General features: G+C 27.9%; 1 protein-coding gene across 1 annotated transcript in view; it reads left to right on the top strand.

The window, feature by feature from the left end:
- Nucleotides 1-23,287, top strand: part of LOC113383330 — a 59,244-nt gene that overhangs the window by 7,191 nt on the left and 28,766 nt on the right. Inside the window, exon 2 of the mRNA XM_026621605.1 lies at nucleotides 12,235-12,354. Within this exon, the coding sequence (XP_026477390.1) occupies nucleotides 12,235-12,354 (120 nt within the window). The remainder of the gene's footprint in view (nucleotides 1-12,234; nucleotides 12,355-23,287) is intronic.

Raw genomic sequence — 23,287 nt, 5'->3', positions numbered from 1 at the left:
AATACCCACTGGGGTAACTATTATCTATAATTATATTTAATTAATGTCAATCAAAACAACTCATAGGATGTAATTAATTTTCTCATTGTTATTAATAATAGTAATAATAATAAAAGAAAAAAAAACTGTCTGCTATGTAATAGAATTTAAATATTATCAAAAATGTGAAAACATCTCAAACACGCGAATATATTTTTACTGTTAATTGCATAACATTTTCATAGCACACTTTATTTAAAAGATTTTATTACTTTAATCATAAAATTAATATTTAATAAGATATGAGTGGTTATGAAACAAATTATAATCTCGAATCGATTGTAATAAATATTACATGTTTATTATTGGAAATATAAGTGGCGTCGCATATTAATAATATAAAATTTTAATTTACTTTATGTTACACGTACGTATATTTATATTCTTAGATACTAAATTTAAAACTTTTTTCTATATCAAAGTGAAAATAATTTATTTTTATTCTAATGATAATAATAAAATAATAGTTATGAAACAAATTATAATATCTTTAATCCATTGTAATAAATATTACATGTTTATTATTGCAAATATGAGTGGCGTCGCATATTAATAATATAAAAATTTAATTCACTTCCTGTGTGTGTAGTACATATATTTAAATTCTTAGATACTAACTTTCAAAATTTATTTTAGATTAAAATGAACATAATTTATTTTCATTTTAATGATAATAATAAAATATTTATTACGAAAAACATTATAATATCTTGAATCCATTGTAATAAATATTACATGTTTATTGGTTATTATTACAAATAAGAATGGCGTCGAATATTAATAATATAAAAATTTAATTTACTTTCTGTTGCACGTACCTATATTTAAATTCTTAGATACTAAATTTCAAAATTTCTTTTAGTGTAGAATGAGAATAATATATTTTTATTCAAATGATAATAATAAAATAATAATTAATCATATGTGTATTATCAGAATGAAATTGAATCAAATGCCAAGAGATTAGAGCAAACCGCGATAATACAGATTAATTGAATTACATTTGACTTCACTTGACAAGCTTTCGCCAGTTCTAAAAATAACGAAGACTGATATTAATGATATCTTAAATAGTCATTGAACCTTTTATGTAATAATTTCTAATTAATTGTTTTAGAAAATCAAGTCAATTATTTTTTTTATTTTAATATATCAGATACATAGGAGCAGTTTGAAAACATTAAGACTGGCAAAATATAATACTATCACCTCATTTGGCTTGATGTTGAGTTCTGGTACACCCTGTATATGAGAAATACCGTAATATATTTTGTTATTATTTGGGTCGCAAATTAGCTATTAATAGTACTCTTCGACCATATTGAATCGTATTGACTGAATGCATAGTTTATATTTCATTCAATCCAATGTTGAAAGTATTATGTGTAAGCTTCTAACCAAATTAGCCAATTGATTAACTTTTGAATTTTTGATTACAAACCGATTCGTATCGTGCATTTGTATAACAACCTAATTCAGTAATACATACTGCACTGCAGTATATACAATTGCACGTACATTGATCCATATATTGGCCAATAAATTCTAAAAGCGGCTTCGCGATTTCATAATATTGTACAATGTTCGCTTACGATTTAATAATAACTACAATAAATATTCAGTAAAACGCACTTGCGCAATATTTTACCGCTGACGGACCTATCCGTTTTGCAGTAGGATAGTCCAAGTTTCTATATTGCACTGTCACCGGAATTCTACTCTGTTATTTCTTCCAGGTATTTGTAACATATATGATAGTACTTAGATTTTTTTTATTTAATTTATTCTGCAATCTGTTTTACATAGGCATTAACATTAAGCAGAGATTGCTAACAATCATTATCTTATAATATAAACAAGAAGAAAGTAGCAACACCCAGCGGCGTGTCTACTAGGTATATATAGCACATGTTAATAAAAAAAAATAATAATAAAAATAAAAAAAAGAATAGTACTTACAATGGATTGTGAAAAGTTACCAATGTATTGTAATCTATACTTATTTTTCACCAAATCTGTTATAAAATGGTTGATCGGATGGAGGAAAATTTATTTGCGGAAGAATATATTAGATACATTACTTGTACTAAATTCAGTATCATCAGTTTTAAAAATTAAACAAGAATTTGTCTATTAATATTGCAGAAACTATTTAATTTTTTGATACTATCTTCAGATTCGTAAAAATTGACTTATGAGAACTTTATCCATCAATCCCACAACAGGGAGTATTAAATCAATCCCATAGCAGGGGAGTATAATTCTATTACATAGTTGTGGCATAAAAAGGATAATATATATTTAAATGTTTTTTTTTAATATTATTGCTATTATTTGAACAGCAATCAGAAATATTTTTAGTTCCCTTGTGATGTATTGTCTACTACCTAGCCCTATTAGAAGGCAACCCGATTGTTACCCTTTCTCTTTGTGATAAAATTTTTACACACTTTTAATTATATTTTTTGATGTCATTTTTTTTAACCCTGATTTATTCAGCAATCAGAAATACATAAATATTTCTATAAGCTAAATTGACAATATAATGTCATATTTAGCGGTTATTTTTCCTTGGAAATATAATTTGGGTCTATAATTTTAACTTTTTCATAATTCTTTTATTCTCGGATCTGTGAATGGAAACGATGAGCAGAACTTGTTTGGGAAATTGAAAGGGATAATATTATGATCAAATTGAAAGGGATAAGAGAGAGAGCATCTTTTATTAGGAGTATAATATAAAACAAAAAGATTCAATTATAAAAAAAGAAAAATAATATTGAAATATCTAAATAAGATCCCTGCAGTTTAATGGCAGGCTACTGCCACCACTGCACTAAAAACTGAACAATATATAGGAAATAAAATGTCTATTAATGTACTTATTTTTAAATTATAATTTAATTTATTATAAAATTACTATTTATTTTCGATGAATCGGATTCTATGAAAATCTATATTATTGATAACAGAGTTCAGGTTAAAAATAAATGAGAATTTCATCACGGTTTTTGTTTTCAACCAATTAGTTCTGGTTAGTTTGGACTAACATTGTTTTGAATTGATTAGTTCATAAGGTAAATTATAGAAAGAGATCGTTTGAAGGTTGAGTTAATACTTATTAGATGAAGTTTGAAATATTACTGTTCTTATAAGAACTTAGTATCTATACTTGGTTGAAGTTTTAGTATATGCTTTTATTATATATTTTAGTATAAAGTTCGTGTAATTAACTTCCCATAGGGTAAGTTATAGTAATCACAAAAAAATCGAAAATGAAATTTTTTATATATTTTTTTTACGTTTCAGAGGTTACTGAACATTTTGGCATAGCTTAGAAAAAATGAATGTATGTATGTATGTATGCATGTGTGATGTATGTGTATGTGTGCGGATACAAATTTTCGTCGACGATTTCGGAAAAACGGTTCAACAAATTTCAATTATTTAAAAAACATTTGATTGCTGTTGATAAGGTGACGTGCTGATTAGTTTTTGACTGTCTAGCAGGTCTAGCCGTTCCGAAGACAAGGGGCAAAAAGTGACACAAACGGTAACTGAGTTTTTAGGAGAACGGAGCGTCCGATTTTAATAATTCAAAAATCATTTTGAATCAGACCTGTGAATTAGTTCAAGGAATCTGCATATCTAAAAAAAGGATTAATGATTGAGGGACGGTTTATGGATAGGAGACCGTTCAAGTATTACGAAAGCACTATAGTAAGAACTTTGCTTACTTTTGCTGACAAGGGGGAGGGGGAGGGGGGTTAAATAATTGTAATAAATCTGCTTACGTAATACTTGAAGGATCCCTAGGATGCATTAAAATTAAAGAAATTATTTTTTACTCCAAAACAATGCACAAGAAGAGATTAGGTTTTATTATTGCTATCTTGTATGAAGAATATTAAATTATATTTATATATGCCTTAGACCTGGGTTGAGCTTTAGACGTTAACAGTTTTGCCTAAATCAACTTTGATAGTTTTTTTTAAACAGTTTGGCATTCTTATTATCTGACATACATATTCGTGCAAGTATTCTCTTTATCTTGAAATAAATTAATTCCTCATAATAAATTGAGCAAACCGAGCCAGTATATCTCGGGACCAGTGAGCCAGTAAAGCGACCCATAAGTCGACATGTAAGATGTAATATGTAACTCGACATCCCTAATATATATGTTACACGGTATATCAGTTCTCTAATTAAGCACTTGTCACACTGCATACTGAACATTGCGCCGCGGTACAAGTATTATTATCGAGCACGCAACCGTTCGTGTTCCGAACGCGGACAGAATTTTAAGTATGTCGGCGGGCGGGTACGATCCAACTAATTCAGTTGCACTTTTAATTGGAAATAATTTATGGAATAATGGATACATTGTAATCAAAGCGAATCAAAGATTATTTTATTTTATTTGAGCCATTAAATAATTTGACCCATTTGATAATTGTAGAAATCAAAATAGATTTTGCAGTTGTAAGTAACATTTTGCCTTAAGAGGCTATATACAGTTAAAGGACCGAAATAAAAATTTTTTTTGCGATTTTTTTCTGAAAAAACCGTTCAATCTATTGATACAAAATTTTATACACATATAACGGCATATTTTAATATTATTTTAAAAATAATTTCAATTTTAAAAAATTTCAAAAATGTTCATTTAAAAATAGTTATTGCAGATATCCGGAAGCATCTCTCGAAAAACATGTTTTACGGTGACAACTTCATCTCTGAAGAGAATCATCTAAAATTAAAAAACCAAAGAGATTTTTTCAAAGTAATGATAGATCTAATATTTAATCGGAGGAATTAGCAAAATAATATTTTTTGATAAAATGGCGGCTTCTTAAAAAAAAATCATTTTTTTTTGACGAAATTTGGACCTTAAATCGTTTATAAAAATAAAAGTATTATTCCGTCTCAGCCGAGTTTTCCTTGTTAAATTTGTGTGTAACTTCGAAAATATTCACCAGAATGATATGAAATTTTTTGTGTGTATTCTTAAATATATTTACTTTCAGAAAAAATTTTTTTTTGTATTGCCCTTTAAGGCAAGTTGCATGAACTTTGCAAAACGTATACTAATCAACTTAATCAATAAAAATTAAAACTCAGGTATTTGATAAAATAGTCAACTATTAATTTTTGTAAAATAACGTTTTTGTTTTCATTAAAATTGAATGTAATTTTTAATTGATGCCTTTCAAATACACTTATAATATTTAAAATAATTGTATAAATCAAACTATTTTGTTCAACACATTTCAATTTATCTATTTTTTTCGAGAAATGTATTTTATTTAACTGTGGACGTCAACTGTAAGCAGTAGTACCTAAGAAACACCGAAGAACGAGCATATGCAGTGGCGCAGATTCTGATTCGAATTCAAGCTCCTAACGTAATTATTATCTATTGAAATTTTATAATTAAACCGCTTAACGTAGATCTATAAAATTTTAGTATGTTATTTCAGGCTACAAAATCTATAGTTCTACAAAGTTTCATTAAAATCGCGAAAAAAATTCTACATTTATTTAAGAAAAAAACGGCCTGTCCGATTTTTACCAAATACTATTCAACGGGATTTCTGGCCAATATCTCTCGAACAGTTTTTAAATTTTCAAAATCGATTCAAAATTGTGAGCTTTATACGTGGACAAGAAATGTTCCACGTTTCAATCTATTCAAATCTCGAAGACAATCGGTAAAAAATCTATTTTATAATTTGTTGTTGTGAACTATATTATAATTAGTCAACAATTGAAACAATTTATTAAAATAATCAACAAAACTACTTTGTCACACAACATTCAACAAATTGTAGAAAATTTTGAATATTTTTTTGATTAGTGTGTATATGGTAAAAAAATGTATATGTTTACATGTTAAACAAAATACTTTCTTCAGTTTTCCAATGTGAAAAATTTTTCAGAGTAATCGCAATCTTTCTTTTTTTTTAATTTTTTTATTTTCAATAGCAATCAGAATACATGACTATTCTATGAGCTATTTGGCTTATGTCATTTACTCACACACATACACACACACTTTCAAACACACATATAAATTTATCGGATCAATATTACAATCATATTTAGAGAATCACTTCAATAAGTGATTCTACTATTCTGTTCATATAAGGTTGTGGTAGTTCTAAGGTTCCTCCATATTATCTTCGGGCAGCTTCTTCTTCAGTCTTCTTGAAGTTGATGTCTCAAGAAGCTGAGTGACTATATGGTTTGAATGATGTTGTAGTTTTTGAAAGTGTGTTATACTGTTGATTTGTATTATTCTGTTTATAAAATCAATATGAAGATCGTCGTGTAAAGTGATCGCAATCTATTCTATATTTCATATTGCGAGTTGCATATCAAATCTCTCATATCGCACTATTGTAAAGTAAAGCCACGTTCCTAAGTAATAATTCATTGAAAGTGATTTCATACGTGAAATAGTTCCGTTCAATAGCCCAAATGTTATTTCAAGGAATTTTTCTCTCTGCGACATATTCTCACGTACGTCTTTATGTGACAAACTGTCTAGCAGGCATTGATATTTCCAAAAATGTGATTTCATCCATGTGGTATGCTAAGCAAATATTGGTCATTTATTTTGCTTATTAGTAACATTGAAGAAATGAAAATTCAAAATTGAGGAAAAGTAGATCACTAGAAGATTTGTGATTTTGAAGACGATGTGGGTAGTTGGTAACCTGATAAATTGAAATTAGCTGATTATGTAATTGGAAATTGGTTACTTGTTTTTTATCCCTATGATTATATTTATTATAAATACAGAATTACAGCTCCTTGTGTACAAATCTTACAATCCATGTACCAATAACTTCACTCTACCGGAATTAGGCTTATAGAGGCGATTTATATCGTAAGCCCACTTCTCTTGGAATAAGTGGGTATTGATTCTTCGCAACAATGTGCGTGCAACAATAATTCTCCGATAGTTCAATTTCATTAGCACCCAGTTTGTTCGAATCTCCAAATAACTTTTGTGTATTTAGACTTCTTATGAATGAGGTTACATAAGCAAGTAAATGCATTAGTTTTGTTACAGAGTAACGGACACTCGCATAACTTCGGCATTTATGTATTATGTTTTCAATTAAGTTGTTCATTCAACAATTATTCTTGCGGGATTATTTATAGAAAGGGAACAATGTAGGGCGTTGACATATAAGTTTTAACTGAATGCTTCTAGAAGCATTTCATCTATATGCAAATATTGGCAAGCAAGTTAGCCATGGGAACGTTCACGCCTGGGACTAAACGAAACGATCACGGAATGGCTTGAAATTAATAAATTGGACACGACTAGGAATGGAGATAGTAATAGAACTATTAAATGTTTTGTACTTGTAATAATATACTGAAGAAAGAGACGTGTGAAATATAAACATTAATTTATAGACATAACGGATATCCTATTAAGATATTGAATAAGTACTATATTTGAAAAATTGGAAGAAGATTCTCTTAAATTCGTTAATTTTAAACAAGACTTGAAACTACTTTGACCCTCAGGTGATAATCAACAAATTTAGAGTTTTGTGTTTTGTGTTTAAGGTTTAAAAAATCGTTTTTCTTGTCTTCCAAAAGTCAAGAATATATCCCTAAACTTTCAGAAACAAATGCATGTATACGAGCGGAACGAAAACTTCGACGCGTGATTTCTCGGTTTTTCATTTTTTCCATTTTACCTAATTGGCGGGCAAGATAGAAAAAAACCTAAACATCCTATCTAAACGAGACAAAATTGACTATGTTCAGGATTAAATTCTCTTATAGTTGAACCTAAAAAGCCTTAACAAAAGTTTTAACTAACCCTCTTTTTAAACAATCTAATGTGAATTTTTTTTATCAAAATACATGATTTTCTATCTAGGGAATTTTTCATTTTTCCAGGATTTTTTAGATTAACTAGAATCTATACTATTGAAAATATAGATTTTTGTTTTTTTGGTTTCGGATGGAAATTGTGACCTGTATCTATCCAGTCAATCGACACATGCGCCCTCCCGGCGCCTCGGCAAAATGCTTGTACCCAGCAAATTATGACATATATTTGGATGAAAAAATTTGAGAAGAAACATGAAAGTTTCGTTTAAATAAATATTTATTTCCTTCCCTAATAATTCCCAAAAGCGATTTTTTGAAGCCTCTAAAGCAGGCTCTCCTTTCAACATAATTATGTTGAAATATTAAAATACTATAGAATCATATAATTTGTGAAACTTAGTTTCAATTTTATGGTAAAATCTTATTCGCACTATTAGGAAATTAATAATTGCACCGCTCATGCAGTTCGTTGAAGTCTCTGCATTACCAATAGACATCAAATTAACATGACCGTCTTCGCAATTTATATAATTATGCTTGTGCAAAACCTACTCATGATCACAACAATATTAAAAATAATTCATTTTTATGTATGCCGCAACAATTTTTATTATATGACCTGTAATGAATGGTTTGCAAGACAACGCTCCCACGAATGCGGTCGCGACATATTATTGCAATGCATGTACATCCTTTTAAAATGCTTTTTTGTTTCTATTTGTGTTTGCATTTTATTTAACAAAATGCAATTATTTATCAGACCACACAACGATATATATGGTGAATCTTTTTAGGACTTGGAGGGCGTATACGTATCATAAATCTACCATTTAGTAGATTTACAAGTCATTCCTAAACTCTCTCATTATGCTAATTCCAAACTAGCATAAGACTATATAAAAATTATATTGAATTATGTATCTCGCGATCTGATAAAATATAAGCTGCTTCTTCAAAAAACATGACTTTTTTTACCTAGTCTTGTTTTATATTTTGCTTTTTTGTTATTTTAAGGCACTTTAAAAAGTATATTGGTTATTATAAATTAAATTTTATGACGAGATCTGTCAAATTGTTTTTCTAACAAGTTCACGCCCGAGGCACCATGTTTGCTTTATTGTCGAGGATTCCTTTTGTATTCTGGGTGAGTTGGTTTAAAAGAGAGGCTTATGGTCCATTTACTAATTATAATTCTAGTTGTAAGGTAAAATATTCCAAAAACTGGTAAAGAACATAAAAATATTCAGTTAGTTAGAAGCAATATGCATATTCATATGTAGATTTAAAACTTGCAGAAATTGACTTCTATATCAAATAATAAGAACAAAAAGATTTTTGAGAATTTTGAAATTTAAAAAAAATGGCTATAATAATTTCGAAATTTTTGATACTTTTTTTTTCAAAGCAATCGTACTGCATGGCATCCATAGGAATGTTCACAAAAGTCATACTTATTATTAAAATCTTTATCAAATATCTGATAATTTGATGTGAAAATGTCTAATGGTCATTTTTGATCGCCAAATGTAATTTTTTTACTTTTTTCACTCGATCTCTGAAATCGCTAAACCTACCTTCGCAAAAATTTAAACGGTACTTCGTTTGTCAATACAAATTAATTGTTTTTTGAATTATTCAAATCGGTTAATCCGTGTTCCCGTAATCGTCGACAATAATTTGTATCCGCACACATACATCCAGTTTTTTTAAGGTATGCCAAAATGTTCAAAAACCCCTGAAACGTAAAGATATATAAAAATTTTCATTTTCGATTTTTTTGCGATTACTATAACTTACCCTACGGAAAGTTAAAAAAAAAGTTTGAAGTGATATATTTGTGCTGCTATTTTAATAAGACAGAATAAATAGTGAAAATGAAAAAATGAAAAAATTAAATAGATTTCTACCTGTTAGTAGAAAGTCATTAGTAGGACATTTAGATCATAGATAAACAAGCATAAATTTTGATTGGGGTTTTTATTAATTCTTCTTACAACTTTCTTGTTAGATTATTAACATGTTCAAAAACCTCACTCTGCCTAATTAGGCTTTATTTCTATTCAATTTCTTTTTTGATGACCGATATTGTCATTTTTCTTTTTTTCGTATCAATTGGAAATCAATTATATAACTTACTTCTAATTTTTATTCAAATTCAACTCAATTTTTCAAATTACATTTAATTTTAAATTATCTATTTGTAATTTACATAAGAGAACTACTTGTAAATTACTAGAGAATTTGTTTAAAATTTTAATATTTAGAAATTAATGTATGATTTTAAGGTCCCAAACCAGTATTATATGAATTTCTTATTTTCAAAATTATTTTTGTCTTTTATATTTTTTTTAACTGACTCCTCGTTTAATTCATCTTGTTCTATAATTGCCATCAGATGTGCTGTGTTGTCCGAATAAAAAATTGTAAATTAAAAGGCTGGAGATGACAGATTTATGCATATGCATCTAATCAATGGAGATCGCGTATTTTATTACGAACAAGTGTCGTTGATCGCCTAGTGTCAAATATATGCATCGATATACATTGCGAGTTGAGTTGTGTACAAGTGTTTATGACGTTGACCCAACATTGGATAACTGGTTACGATATCGTTCTTTATCTTATCACTTATTAAGTATTTCATTAATTTAAATAAACTCGTATACATTGAAATGCAATCACATATACACGCTTTAGACTTTCACACGGCTTAGGGGCCGTTCATTAACCACGTGATCGAATTTTAAGGATTTTTGTGCTTCTTTCTCCTCATTGGCAATACGTGGTGATATTTAAATCACATTTTTAGTACCTAGAAAAAATCGCACAATTTTTGAATTTTTGAAATTTATTATGAATATTTCTATTATTCAGGGAAAAAAATAAATATACTTGACATCTTACTAGAACTTTCCTCACTCACGTGATATTTTGTGATTTTTTATCAAACCCCTCTCTCTTCTTCTAAGTCTCGTGATAGATGAACGCATTTATAAATTGGAATAAGTGGAATTTATAAATTTTAATTACCATTATTTTATTTTTAGTTGTCTATTTTAATTTTATCCATTCCAATCTTTAATTTTATCCATATCCAATGGTCTGGAAGGCCTAGTTTCATTTGGAAAGATATCTTGGAATTATATTTCCATGTGAAAATGGTTATTACTACTACTTGATATAAGGTTATCTGTGACGGGAATCAAATCGGAACATATTTTGGATCTATATTTTCATATGAAAATGGTTATTACTACTACTTGATATAAAGTTTTCCTTAACGGGGATCAAATTCGAACCTGTATATTTTATTAATAGTATAAGATTATAATAACGTAATTATATAGTATAAAAATATACTTAATGGGTGTGAAATATATTTCTTTTAAATTTTTATCGAATCCAACAAATTAATAAATCCATTTCCCACTTATATTCTTATAGATATTTATGTAATCTAATTATCTGTTTACATTAATTTTAACAAATGTGCACAAAGAATTCGCGAATTAAATAATTGATACAGTTAAATAGTTTAATATTTAAAATTATAAAAGTATGTGATTGTTGTCTAATAAATATATCTCTTATTTAACACTCCATAGAATTCGTAAATTTTTTCCAATGGATTATATAGAACTATGGATTTAGATTTTATAGAATTAGAGATATAGACTTTGAGGCCTGATAGAGCTTCGACCATGCAACCACAAGATTCCGAGTTAAAATCCCGTGGAACGTTCTCTTAGATTTCAAATGGTAGTGATATTCATTTTACTTGATAACATAACAGTAAAATAAAATCATTAGAATAGAAAATAACATCAATTGTTTCTTTTTTGATAAAAATACATCCTGACTAGCATAGATTACCTTTTGGGTTGCTTTTTGAAGACCTAGTAAATAATAAAAATTAATCATTACAACAGTTTATTTATTGATAAATTATTGATATTTACTCAAAATCTATTGATTGATGCTAAAAAACAAACAACATAATTTTTTGTATCGGAAGTCGGTAATCGAAAACATATTTTGTATAAATCGGAATATGATGTAACGTTAATATCTTGATACTTACTTACTGAAATCTGTCAAAACAATTACTGATTGTCCTATGTGTGACAGATTATAATTAAAAAAAAAAACAAAAAAAAACTGATTTACCAAAAAATTTCGAAGCAGATGATGTTTTTTCAGAAAGATCTTGTTGAGTCAGTGTAATAAATTATTACAAAATCTGTTAACCCTTGTTTTTGACAAATACATATATTTGTTAATATATTAGTATTACCATTATAAGCCAAAGTATCCTATATAATATTCATCCAGGTTCTGTTGTTCGCAGCGATCCTGCAGAGGACAACTATCAGTGTTGGCCAGATACGTATTCAGGCAGTGGCCACCTGCCTCTTCCTTTGCATGGACTCATGTGGTCTTCTTTATGGATCGGTGAGTAAAGTTATAAATATATTTTTATTAATTATAGATATAATCGTAATAATTTATATAGTCATCACTAAATCGAAGAAACACGATATATAATTTATAAAAATTATCAAGATTATTAGCAGTATAAGATGTTAATATTTAAGATCAACAATGATCATTCAGTTTTCATGAATATATTATAAGATATCCAATAAAACAATACTGTACAGACAATAAATTATCATTGTACTCGTTTGTTTAATTTTCGTAGACTGCAAATGATTTAAATAATAATTGATCTTTTCAGTTAAAGGTACATGTTAAACAATAATAACTAGTTTTTTATGTTGTTCTTTATACGAATGCACCATGCTAATTATAAATAATATTTTATGAACACTCAGACATAAAACATCGAAAATAAAAAAATAAAAAATATTTGCCTTCGTGTTCGCTCTACTGTGAACAAATCCAATGCGATAATCCAATGGAATAAGTTTTGGTATTGTCATGCCCTTACTATTGTCTTGGCATTTTTAAATATAATGAATATTAATATTATCAAAGGATTTTAATATAAAAGAGAAATCGCAATTGATGGTAGGATATTGAATGCTAAACTTACTATTGATTATATCGTTATGACTATGAGCAATTTTCTGTTCTGAGAAATGGTCAATAGTATTGTTTAGATTAATCTGGGCGAATAATCGGAACTAAATTTCAATAGTATCATTCTTTTATACTGTCTTTCAATTTATTGTACAGATTTAACTTTTTTACAAATATGAAGATCCTTCACTTGTGAAGCATAATTTAAACATGCTTGCAATCAGTAGCCAAATTTGACATTTTATACTAAATTTGAATTCATATATTTGAAAAGTTTGCCATTTTATAGTCATGAAACGCAATACTATGACATATGGTCAATATTTCAGAAATTAGACAATTTCAAGATGGTTTACTATTGTAATGCTATTTCTGGACAAGTTTTTATCGTATTTTTTGTTATTTATTCAATGTTATACAATTATAGTTATTAACAGAACTCCATAAGTGATAGTATAAAAGCTTGCATTTTTTTTTATTTTTATTTCTTTTATTAATAACAGTCAGAACATTAATTATATTCTCTTAAATGGTATTATATTATAGATAGTAGTTACCCCAGTGGGTAATTAACTAATTACTATTAGATACAATTTAGTGGATTACAATTAGATACAATTTAGTGAATCATAAGGTACCGCCATGATTATAATGATCTTCATCTAATTCTCTATTATTTGGCAGAAATGACAGGATTTTTTAAACAAAAATATACGTTTGCTCTTCAATGCAAATCAGTATTAGATGCTCTTCAATGAAAATCAGTAAAGGTACCGCGATGATTAAAAATCTTCATCTAATTCTCTATATTCTTGGCATAATTGACAGGTTTCTTTATAACAAAATTATAAGTTTGCTCTTCAATGCCAGATGTATCCAAATGTGATTAGGATTTTATCTCATGATAATAATCATGTAAACTTGATAATAATCAAGCTACCTTGTAATTTTGTTACAAAAAAAAAATTGTCAAATGGGCCAAAAAATTAGAGAATTAGATAAAGATCATAAATCGTCGCAGTACCTTACACCAGAATTAGGAAGACCTAAAAACATATAGCATATTAACTTGATCCACTAAATTGTATCTAATAGTAATTACCCACTGGTGTGACTACTATCCATAATTATATTTATTTAATGTAAATCAAAATAACCATAGAATGTAATTAATGTTTTGATTGGTATTAATTTAAACAATAAAAATAAAAAATATAAAGTTTAAACAAGCTTCTATACTTTATCTCATAGAGTTTTGTTAATAACCTAATAAATTACAAAAAAATCCTATAATAAACGTGTTCATAATATAGCATATCCAAAATAGTAAACCTTTTTGAAATTGCCTTTCTGAAATTTTGATCATATATCATAGTATTGCGTTTCATGACTATAAAAATGATATTCATCCAAGCCTGAATCCAGAATTCTGATATCATGATAATAATATCAGTTATAAGAACAATATCACTATGTCAATGAATTATAAAAATTGTTCAAAATAACAAAAACTGTGAAGTAAATACTAGAAGAATAAATACTGGAAATGTCAAGATTTCATTGTATCAACATTATCTTCTACTTAACAGCTATCTAAAATAGTCTAAAATAACTCTATTCGTGTAAAATCCATAGATTATCTTGCCAGCATAGTAGTGCGGTAGGTAATGTTCAAAGGACAAAATCCCTTATTCCCTGTCGGCTGTCGCAACCGTTCGCCTCGGGTTGACTTAAGTCAACCTACAGATGGCAATCTCCAGGGCAAAGCGAGGATCTTCTTCAATCGATCACCTTTACCATTACCATTCGTTGTTTTTATTCCTGTGTAACCCTTGTTCATCAGGTTCGTTAGTGTAATCTTCGATTTCATCAGCTGCCCACACGTTTATGATGCGGCAGATCACGAATATTTAATCCAATAAATATTTTCTTTTCTCTAAGATGATATTTCATTATTCATCTTACCTTACTGGGACAATTGATCATTTTAATTGGGATTAATTGGGCTGTTAGGCGTGCTGTGCGATGGCATAACACTCTTAAATACCATTTGATGAGATTTGATCTCGAATTAATTCTGATCTCGAATTTTATCACTTACACGAAGATGTTTTAAAAATCTTTTTATATGCCTCTTAAATTGAGATTTATTTTTGGGCATTAGTTTTTATTAGTTAATACAAACTTTTAGGAGAATTTTGTTCCAGAAATAATTGCATTTAGAATAAATTAATAAAGGAACACAAATATATTTATAATTATCAATGAATTGTGGTTAAATTTTAGTCGAAACTAGTGGGGAATGTTGCCTTAAGGCAAATTGCTGCAACTTCCCGAACATTAATTAAACATTCGCGAAATAAAAATAATTAATCATAAATAAAAATTTATTAATGAGTATTAACAATTGTTTTAAATATTTTAAAATAATTATTATAAATACTATAAAATTCATCATCGTATTATATAAATATATTATAATATAAGTGCTTATATTAGGGCAAGGACTTTTATCTACAAGAACAAAATCAAGAAACATCGTCGACACAAGCAATATGCTTTTTGAATAACTCTAATCGGTTGCGCGATTCTCCCACAACTACTCCCTTTTTACTTTTTGCTCACTTTCACTTCGCAAAAATGTAATCTATTATTTACTTTTGCCAAAATATTATTGCTCCAAAAGATAAAAATATATAAAAATATTTATTTTCGATTTTTTGCGATTACTATAACTAACTCTACGGAAAGTTAAAAAACACAAGATGAAGAACAAGAAATAAAGAACAATTTATATTTTAGCTGCTTTAGGAAATATTTCATTTATAGTAGATCGAAACTATAAAGATCGAAACTATAAAGTATAAAGTGTTAAGTAAGGCTAATCTTCAATTACCATCAAAATATACCAATATTATTTTAATTTTGACCTTTTTCACGTAATTTTATTCTAAGAAATGAAATACTCTATCTTTGAATAATTTGAATGTATGAGAAAAATATTTCAGAGATTCTTGTGACTATATTTTAATTTTTAATAAACATAGCTAATTGCGTTAAATTATTAAGTTTCAGTAGGTACTCATCATAGATAAATAAGGAACAGAAGAAAATTTATAAGAGTTTTGAAAATAAACTAAATCATTGGTATAAATAATTCATTATATATTATAAAAACAATTATTATTATTCAAATAGACAATTAGAATACATCGTTTTTCTATGCTTATATGTATAATATTTTTATTTATATTTCTCGTACTGTTAGAACATAACAGCAATAGCATTTAGCAAACATTGATGTACATTTGACAATGCAAGTTTTGATTTAATTCATATTGGATTCATTCACATTACAGACTGTTTACTACGCAAACTGATCCCACTAATCAAAATTATCTATTTTATTACAATCTATGAACTGAACTATAAATACAGATTTAATGGTTCGACCTCGACAGTAAGTCTTCTGATAATGAAACGAAGCACATACATTGTATGGCATATATTAGTATTTTGGACGCCATCGGTTTCCTATGGAAATCAATTTTAAAATCGACCTATATTACAATAAGCAGGAATCAGAGGTCAATAGACATTTGATTCTGCTCGGAATTCTCTAGATTGGATTAATAAACGATTACTAATGATGCATTTTATGTGCGCGTAATAAAAATTTACAAGTTTAAAACGGTCTTATAAATATTCGTGTGAGGCCTTTTGGTCCCTAAAAAAGGGGGCCCTAAGGCAACTTTCTTTAATTGTGTCTTAAAATGATTATTGAATTAATTTTATTTGCTAATGGATTTTTGAAACTAAGACATAAAACAACATTTTAATGGATTTCACAAAGTCTAGTGAATTTAATGATTGATTTATGGAAAAATACAGTGTTTATTACGCAAAATACTTAAACAAACTAAGGTGCTTTTTTTATTGCACTTACTTTTTTCATCGTATCTCAAGAAGCGCTGAACCTTTGTTCATAAAAATTTAAGGAGTTTTTTATTTTGTCAATATAAGTAAAATGATTTTTAAATAAATCAAACTGGGCACTCTGTTCTATCAAAAACTGAAATACCATTTTTAGCACTTACCCTACAGAAAGTTAAAAAAATCTTGTTTTGCATTTATGATACAAAATCTAATTATGAACTGACTAATTTAATGCAATTATGAATATAGCCTATTTCATTCAAATAACTTACTGAAGATGTCTTTGGCTGGAACGAGGTAATAAATCATTTTGCTAGCGGCTCCGATCTATCACAATTATGTTATTAATTGTATCTACATGAACTAGAATAAATGAGCCTTTTGAATATATATTTGAAATTTATGCACTTTAAATGGCTTTGGATTTGATTTATTATTCCCAGCAGCATTTTGCTAACTGCAGAAAACAATGACAAGGGAATTATATTCGCGGAAGTGACTATTATACAGAATGAGTTACGGCAATGATGTACAAGCAGCAGCCCGCGAGCTTCATGCGGCCCTTTAAATATTTTTCTGTGGCTTGTCAAACATTTCTAAAATAATTTTTTTTGTCAACTTTCGCCCATCAATAAATTAGTTATAATGTATTATTTTCTTGTTTCATTTATTTTTGATATATTTACCTTTTTTAAATTAATATTTTTATATTAATAAGTGAGAACTGCTATATAATTTTAAAAATTGAATTTAAATATATAAAATGAAGAATTGAACTCGTTTTGTATTTATTAAATACCTTTTAAAAGAAATTGTTTTTTTTATTGGACTGGTCATAGGAAATAGCATGCAAATAAAGAACAAGTTGATTGAAGAATAAATTATCTTTCACTCTCATGTTATTTTTATAAATATTGAAAAAAATTTCAAAATCCATACAAATTAGTATTTTTTTAACATTCAATACAAAATTATTAATTATTGATAATCAATAATTTTTTTTCTTAATAAAAACTATTACTGAGTAGGGACAATTAAAAAAAATGGTCATAAATTGTTGTAAAAAAAATTTCGATAGACAGAAATTTAAAATTGATTTTATACTTATCTACTTAATCTAACAATTTATTATTATGGAATAAATAGACCTTTGACATTTATTACATCCAAAGTAACGACCCTAACTATTAGCTAATTGAACTACATAAGCGAATGGTATTTAATCGACAATCCAATTAGTAGAATTGAACTAATTCTAATCTTCTAATCAATATGCCATCTGCTTCTGCAACGATTTTTAATTACTAATTATTATTTTAATTACAATAATTAATTGTAACAACGCCATTTGTTTTACAATTCATATCAATCGCTCTTCCATTAGTTTCATTAAGAAATGAACATACACATATGTTATAAAACGTATAAACATACTTTTCAATCTTATTTTGTTTATTATGCAAACTTTGTTTTTTTTAATTTTTCTTTCATTGTTTTAATTTTTTTTAATATGGATGCACTTTGATTTCATATTTAAATTCAATTTTTCTTTGCCTTTTACCCATTTCATCAAAATAACTGTGAAAAAATTTAAAATGATATTAGTGAAATTAATATTTGGCGTATTTTTGGGATTAAATTAAATAAAAAAAAATTAAAGAAATTCTATTCTATACAAATTTGTTCTTATTTGAACTTATTGGTTTGAACATATTATTTAGTTAGGGCTTATCAATGAATAGATTATTATTAAAATGATCATTTATTGTCAACTATGTTTATTTATTTTAATTATCTATGTTCCTATCCTTGGCGTGACAAAAATCATAAAATTTTTATAATATTGTGTCAATATATTCAAGAAACATAAAACTTTATGTAAATTTGACACTCATTGTTGCCAAAATGTTCGATTTATTTCTTTGGAAATTTGATATCAGGCGAAGTGCAAAATACCTGTGTCGTATTTCAGATATCTGAAACAGATTTTTTACAAGAATAACTATTTGTTTTGTACCACCCAAGATCGTAAAAGTTTATGGCATTCTTAGAATATAATGAAAGTTATTATGTTTGTTTAATATCCATTCTGGTGAATGACGCGATGTGAAAACAAACTGTATCGGATGAAGTAGAAAGTTTAGGGGATTAAATTTAATTTTTTTGTAACAGAATAATTTGTTGTAAATAATTGTGACAAAAATCTATAGGTATTAATAGCAAATAGTAATCAATATATTTACTCAGGTTTAATAGAGGTTTGATACATACTGACAATATTTGGAAGGCAACCCTACGATTAAAGTTTTTATATTTAATAGATTTTTTTATTTTATTAGAATTTATCTAATATATTAGACTGACTATATATTACATTATTAGAGGCATGGCAATGCCATGAAAAGGGATATTTCTAATTATTGTAAATAAATGCCAATATTATCATGGAATTCATTCTTATAATTAATTTGTTTGAGAACTGAACGAACTTAGTGACATTGTATATAGTATATACTATAAATACACTACATACCACAAAAAATTAATTTTAACTATAATTTTAATTAACTGTACTATAATATGATACTACTACATTAGATTTTCGCTAAAGTTGCTAAACTGTTTGTTAAAAACGGTTGTAATTAATAAAGACCGATTAGCTAATGGTCTTTTTGAATTTCTTTAACTATATTTTAAACTAAAATAAAAGAATTTGGAACTTTCGATTTTTGCTAAAAATTGCATATCCCAGAGCTAACTTTTTATTACAAATTACGGTTGTAATAAAAAAAGATAGATTAAATAATCGCCTCTTTGAATATCTACTATAACTAAACTTGAAATTAATATATAACTAGTGGGGCGTATGGCATCGTGCCTTAAGGCAAATTGCTGGAACTTCCCGTACCAAATATTATTTTTTTAAAAACGATTAACATTTTTGAAAAAATTTTACTTCAAAAAAATTAGATTTTTGAGAAACTAGGACTTTGACAAAAAATTACTATTTTTGGAAAAATTTTTTTTTTGAAAAAAAATGTTTTCTTTATTTTGACATATTTTGGAAATTCTGAACTTTTTTTCAAAGCAATCGTACTGCTTTAACTGCATAGAGACAAAATGTAAAAGCGCGTAAGCGCCGCGTCGCCGTCTAACGGATAAACATTGGTACGGAACCCATTGGAATGCAAAAAAAATTATACTTATTGTTAAAATCTCTATAAAATATCTGATAATTTGATGTGCATATGTCTAATGATCATTTTTGACATTTTTTCATTAGATCTCCGAAACCGCTAGACCTGCCTTTATGAAAATTTGATCAGTTCTTCATCTTCTCAATACAAGTAGAATGATTTTTGAATTATTAAAATCGGACGCTCCGTTCTCTCAAAAACTGAGTTACCGTTTTTGGCACTTTTTGCCCCGTATCTTCGGAACGGCTAGACCTGCCTTCGCCAAAACCTAATCAGCACGTCTCCTTATGAATATGAATCGAATGTTTTTTGAATTAATTAAATCGGTTGATCGGTGTTCCCGAAATCGTCGACAAAAATTTGTTTTCCGCACACACACACACACGCACACACACACGCACACACACATACACACACATACACACACATACACACACATACACACACATACACACACACACATACGCACATACATTTCCATCCATTTTTTCTAAGGTATGCCAAAATGTTCAGAAACCTTTGAAACGTAAAGATTTATAAAAACTTTCATTTTCGATTTTTTTGCAATTACTATAACTTGCCCTAGAGGAAGTTAAATATATGGTAGGGCGGGGCACAAAGGTCCAATTTGACCTTGAGCAATAATATTGTGAAAACCTAGTCAATTATAAGTATAAGGAAATCATTGAGTACATAATATAAAATATATCCACTAATAACATAAATTGGTTTTGATATTAATTTTATTAATACCTACGCTTATTTATTATGATATAAAACTTATTATAATATAAGACTAAATTTGGGATATGATAATCTTACTATTATCATACTATTATATTATACTATACTATTATATATCATAGATAATTTAACTATTATCTATTATACCGTGAGATACCTATGCCATCAATTTCTCTATCCATGCAAATAATCTATTACAGCTATATTATTATTTGCTAACTTATTATATATATATATTATATATATATATATATATATATATATATATATATGTGTTTTTATATATATGTATATATATATATATACATATCAGACACCCTACATACCTATTTAATATTAATGTGTTATATTTCTACCTTACGCCATATGTATTATCTACCTATCTATTGCCTATACCGGGGATTGAACCCGGTTCCTCTGCGTGTCAGTCACGCATCTTAACCACTACTCTATAGGGTTTCCCCACTGAAAATATATTATGTAACACACTGTTGATTCTTTGGTCCATTTTCTAATTAATTGAGCATTTTCTAATTAATTGAGTAACTAATACTAAGGTGACGCGACAACGCACGAAAAAAGACGGTTGATTGTAGCGTTACGGTGGTCGAATGGTTAAGGTCGTAGCCTGTCACGCGGCGGACCGGGGTTCGATTCCCGGTAAGGGTGAAAGTAGTATGTAAGCGAAATTGTAGGCGTAAGATAATAAATGTTAGGCGGTTTAGATATAAGTGTAAGGATTGAGCGTATACAGTGTGGTGATAAAGGAACGTACGATATAGTAGTTATAAGGCGTATAACCACGTAAAATGTAATGTTTAGGTATGGTTTAGGTATAGGTGATACACATACGCGAAAAGAAATTTGTGATATTAGGGGTTATCGTATAATAATTGCGAATGTTATATAGATTTAATTTATAAATATAGTTTCTTCTATACAAATATTTAGTTTGCTGGTTAGTTTTTTGACAAAGGCAGAGCAAAAGTGCAAGAAATATCGATTTAGTTTTTGAGTCAACGGAGCATCTGGTTTAAATGATTCAAAAAACATTTTACATTTATTAACTGAAGGAAGTATTGATTAAATTTTTGGGCAGGTCCAATAAAAAAGTAAAATATTCTCTGTTAAAAATATTAAATATCGGTACGAAAAGTTTTAGCAATTTGCCTTAGGGCACGCCATGCACCTCTAGTTTAGTCTTATATTATAAGAACAAAAAGTTCAAAACCATCGGAATCGAAAGGTGAAAATTTTTTTAGGTAAATTTGATTATCAATCAACTTTATTTATACTAAAATAATTATTAACTAGTGGAGTGGGTGGCATCGTGCCTTAAGGCAAATTGCTGGAATTTCCCGTACAGTAACAGTTTTCAAATAGATTATTATAGATATTGTAACATTGTCTAATATTTATAAGAATTATATAAACTGAATTGCAAAGTTGAAATTATTTTTAAAGTATATTAGAACTATAGTCAGAATTAAAATTAAATCTGAATTATTTTCGATATACAAAAAATAAAAAAAAAAAAAAAAGTTGAAACAAAATTTTTTTTCCAAAATCAATTATTTTTTTAAGACAAGCAGAAAGTTCTTTGAATCAATTAAATCGGACGCTTAGTTCTCTCAAAAACTGCAATTTTTTGTACATTTAGCTTCGTATCTTCGAAATGGCTGTGTCTGCCTATGCGAAAAACTAATAACCACTTCTCCCAATCATTACTAATTGAATGTTTTTTAGATCATTCAAATCGGACGCTCCGTTCTCTCAAAAGCTCGATTTCAATTTTCTGTACTCTTTGCTCTTTATCTCCGTAACTGCTGGACCTGCCTTTGCCAAAACCTAATCAGCACATCTCCTTATCGATAGGAATCGAATGTTTTTTGAACCATTCAAATCGGTTGATCCGTACGCCCGAAAACGTGGACGAAAAATTGTATCCATACATACATACACACACACGCACACACACACACACATCCATTTTTTCCGAGGTATGGCAAAATGTTCAGAAACCTTCAAAACGTCGAGAAATGTAAAAATTTTCGATTCCGATTTTCGGCCCATTACAATGACTTACCCTATGGAAAGTTAACTAGTGATGCATGGCAAATTGCTGGAACTTCCTGATTCCCGAAAAAAATAGATTTTTGGATTTCTAAAATTTGTGAAAAGAAAGACTTTTTTCCAAAAATTAGATGTTTTCAGCATTTTGAAATGTTTGTTGAATTATTAAGATTTTTGGCACTTCTTGCTCTGAATCTTTAAAACCTCTGGAGCTGTCTTTGCAAAAAACTAATCAGTTCGTCTACTAATCAAAATTGTCGACGGAAAATTATACACACACACATACATCAGTTTTTGTAAGGTATGCTAAAATGTTCAGAAACCTTTGAAACGTAAAGATATATAAAAAGATTTTAGATTTTTGTGCGATTACTATAACATACCCTACGAGA

The sequence above is a fragment of the Ctenocephalides felis genome, unplaced genomic scaffold (assembly GCF_003426905.1).
Source record: "Ctenocephalides felis isolate EL2017-DRISC unplaced genomic scaffold, ASM342690v1 CF-g0.4_SCAFFOLD_00845, whole genome shotgun sequence".
Taxonomy (NCBI): Eukaryota; Metazoa; Arthropoda; class Insecta; order Siphonaptera; family Pulicidae; genus Ctenocephalides; species Ctenocephalides felis.
The sequence above is the reverse complement of the archived record's forward strand: the minus strand, read 5'-3'. Positions and strand labels throughout refer to the sequence as shown.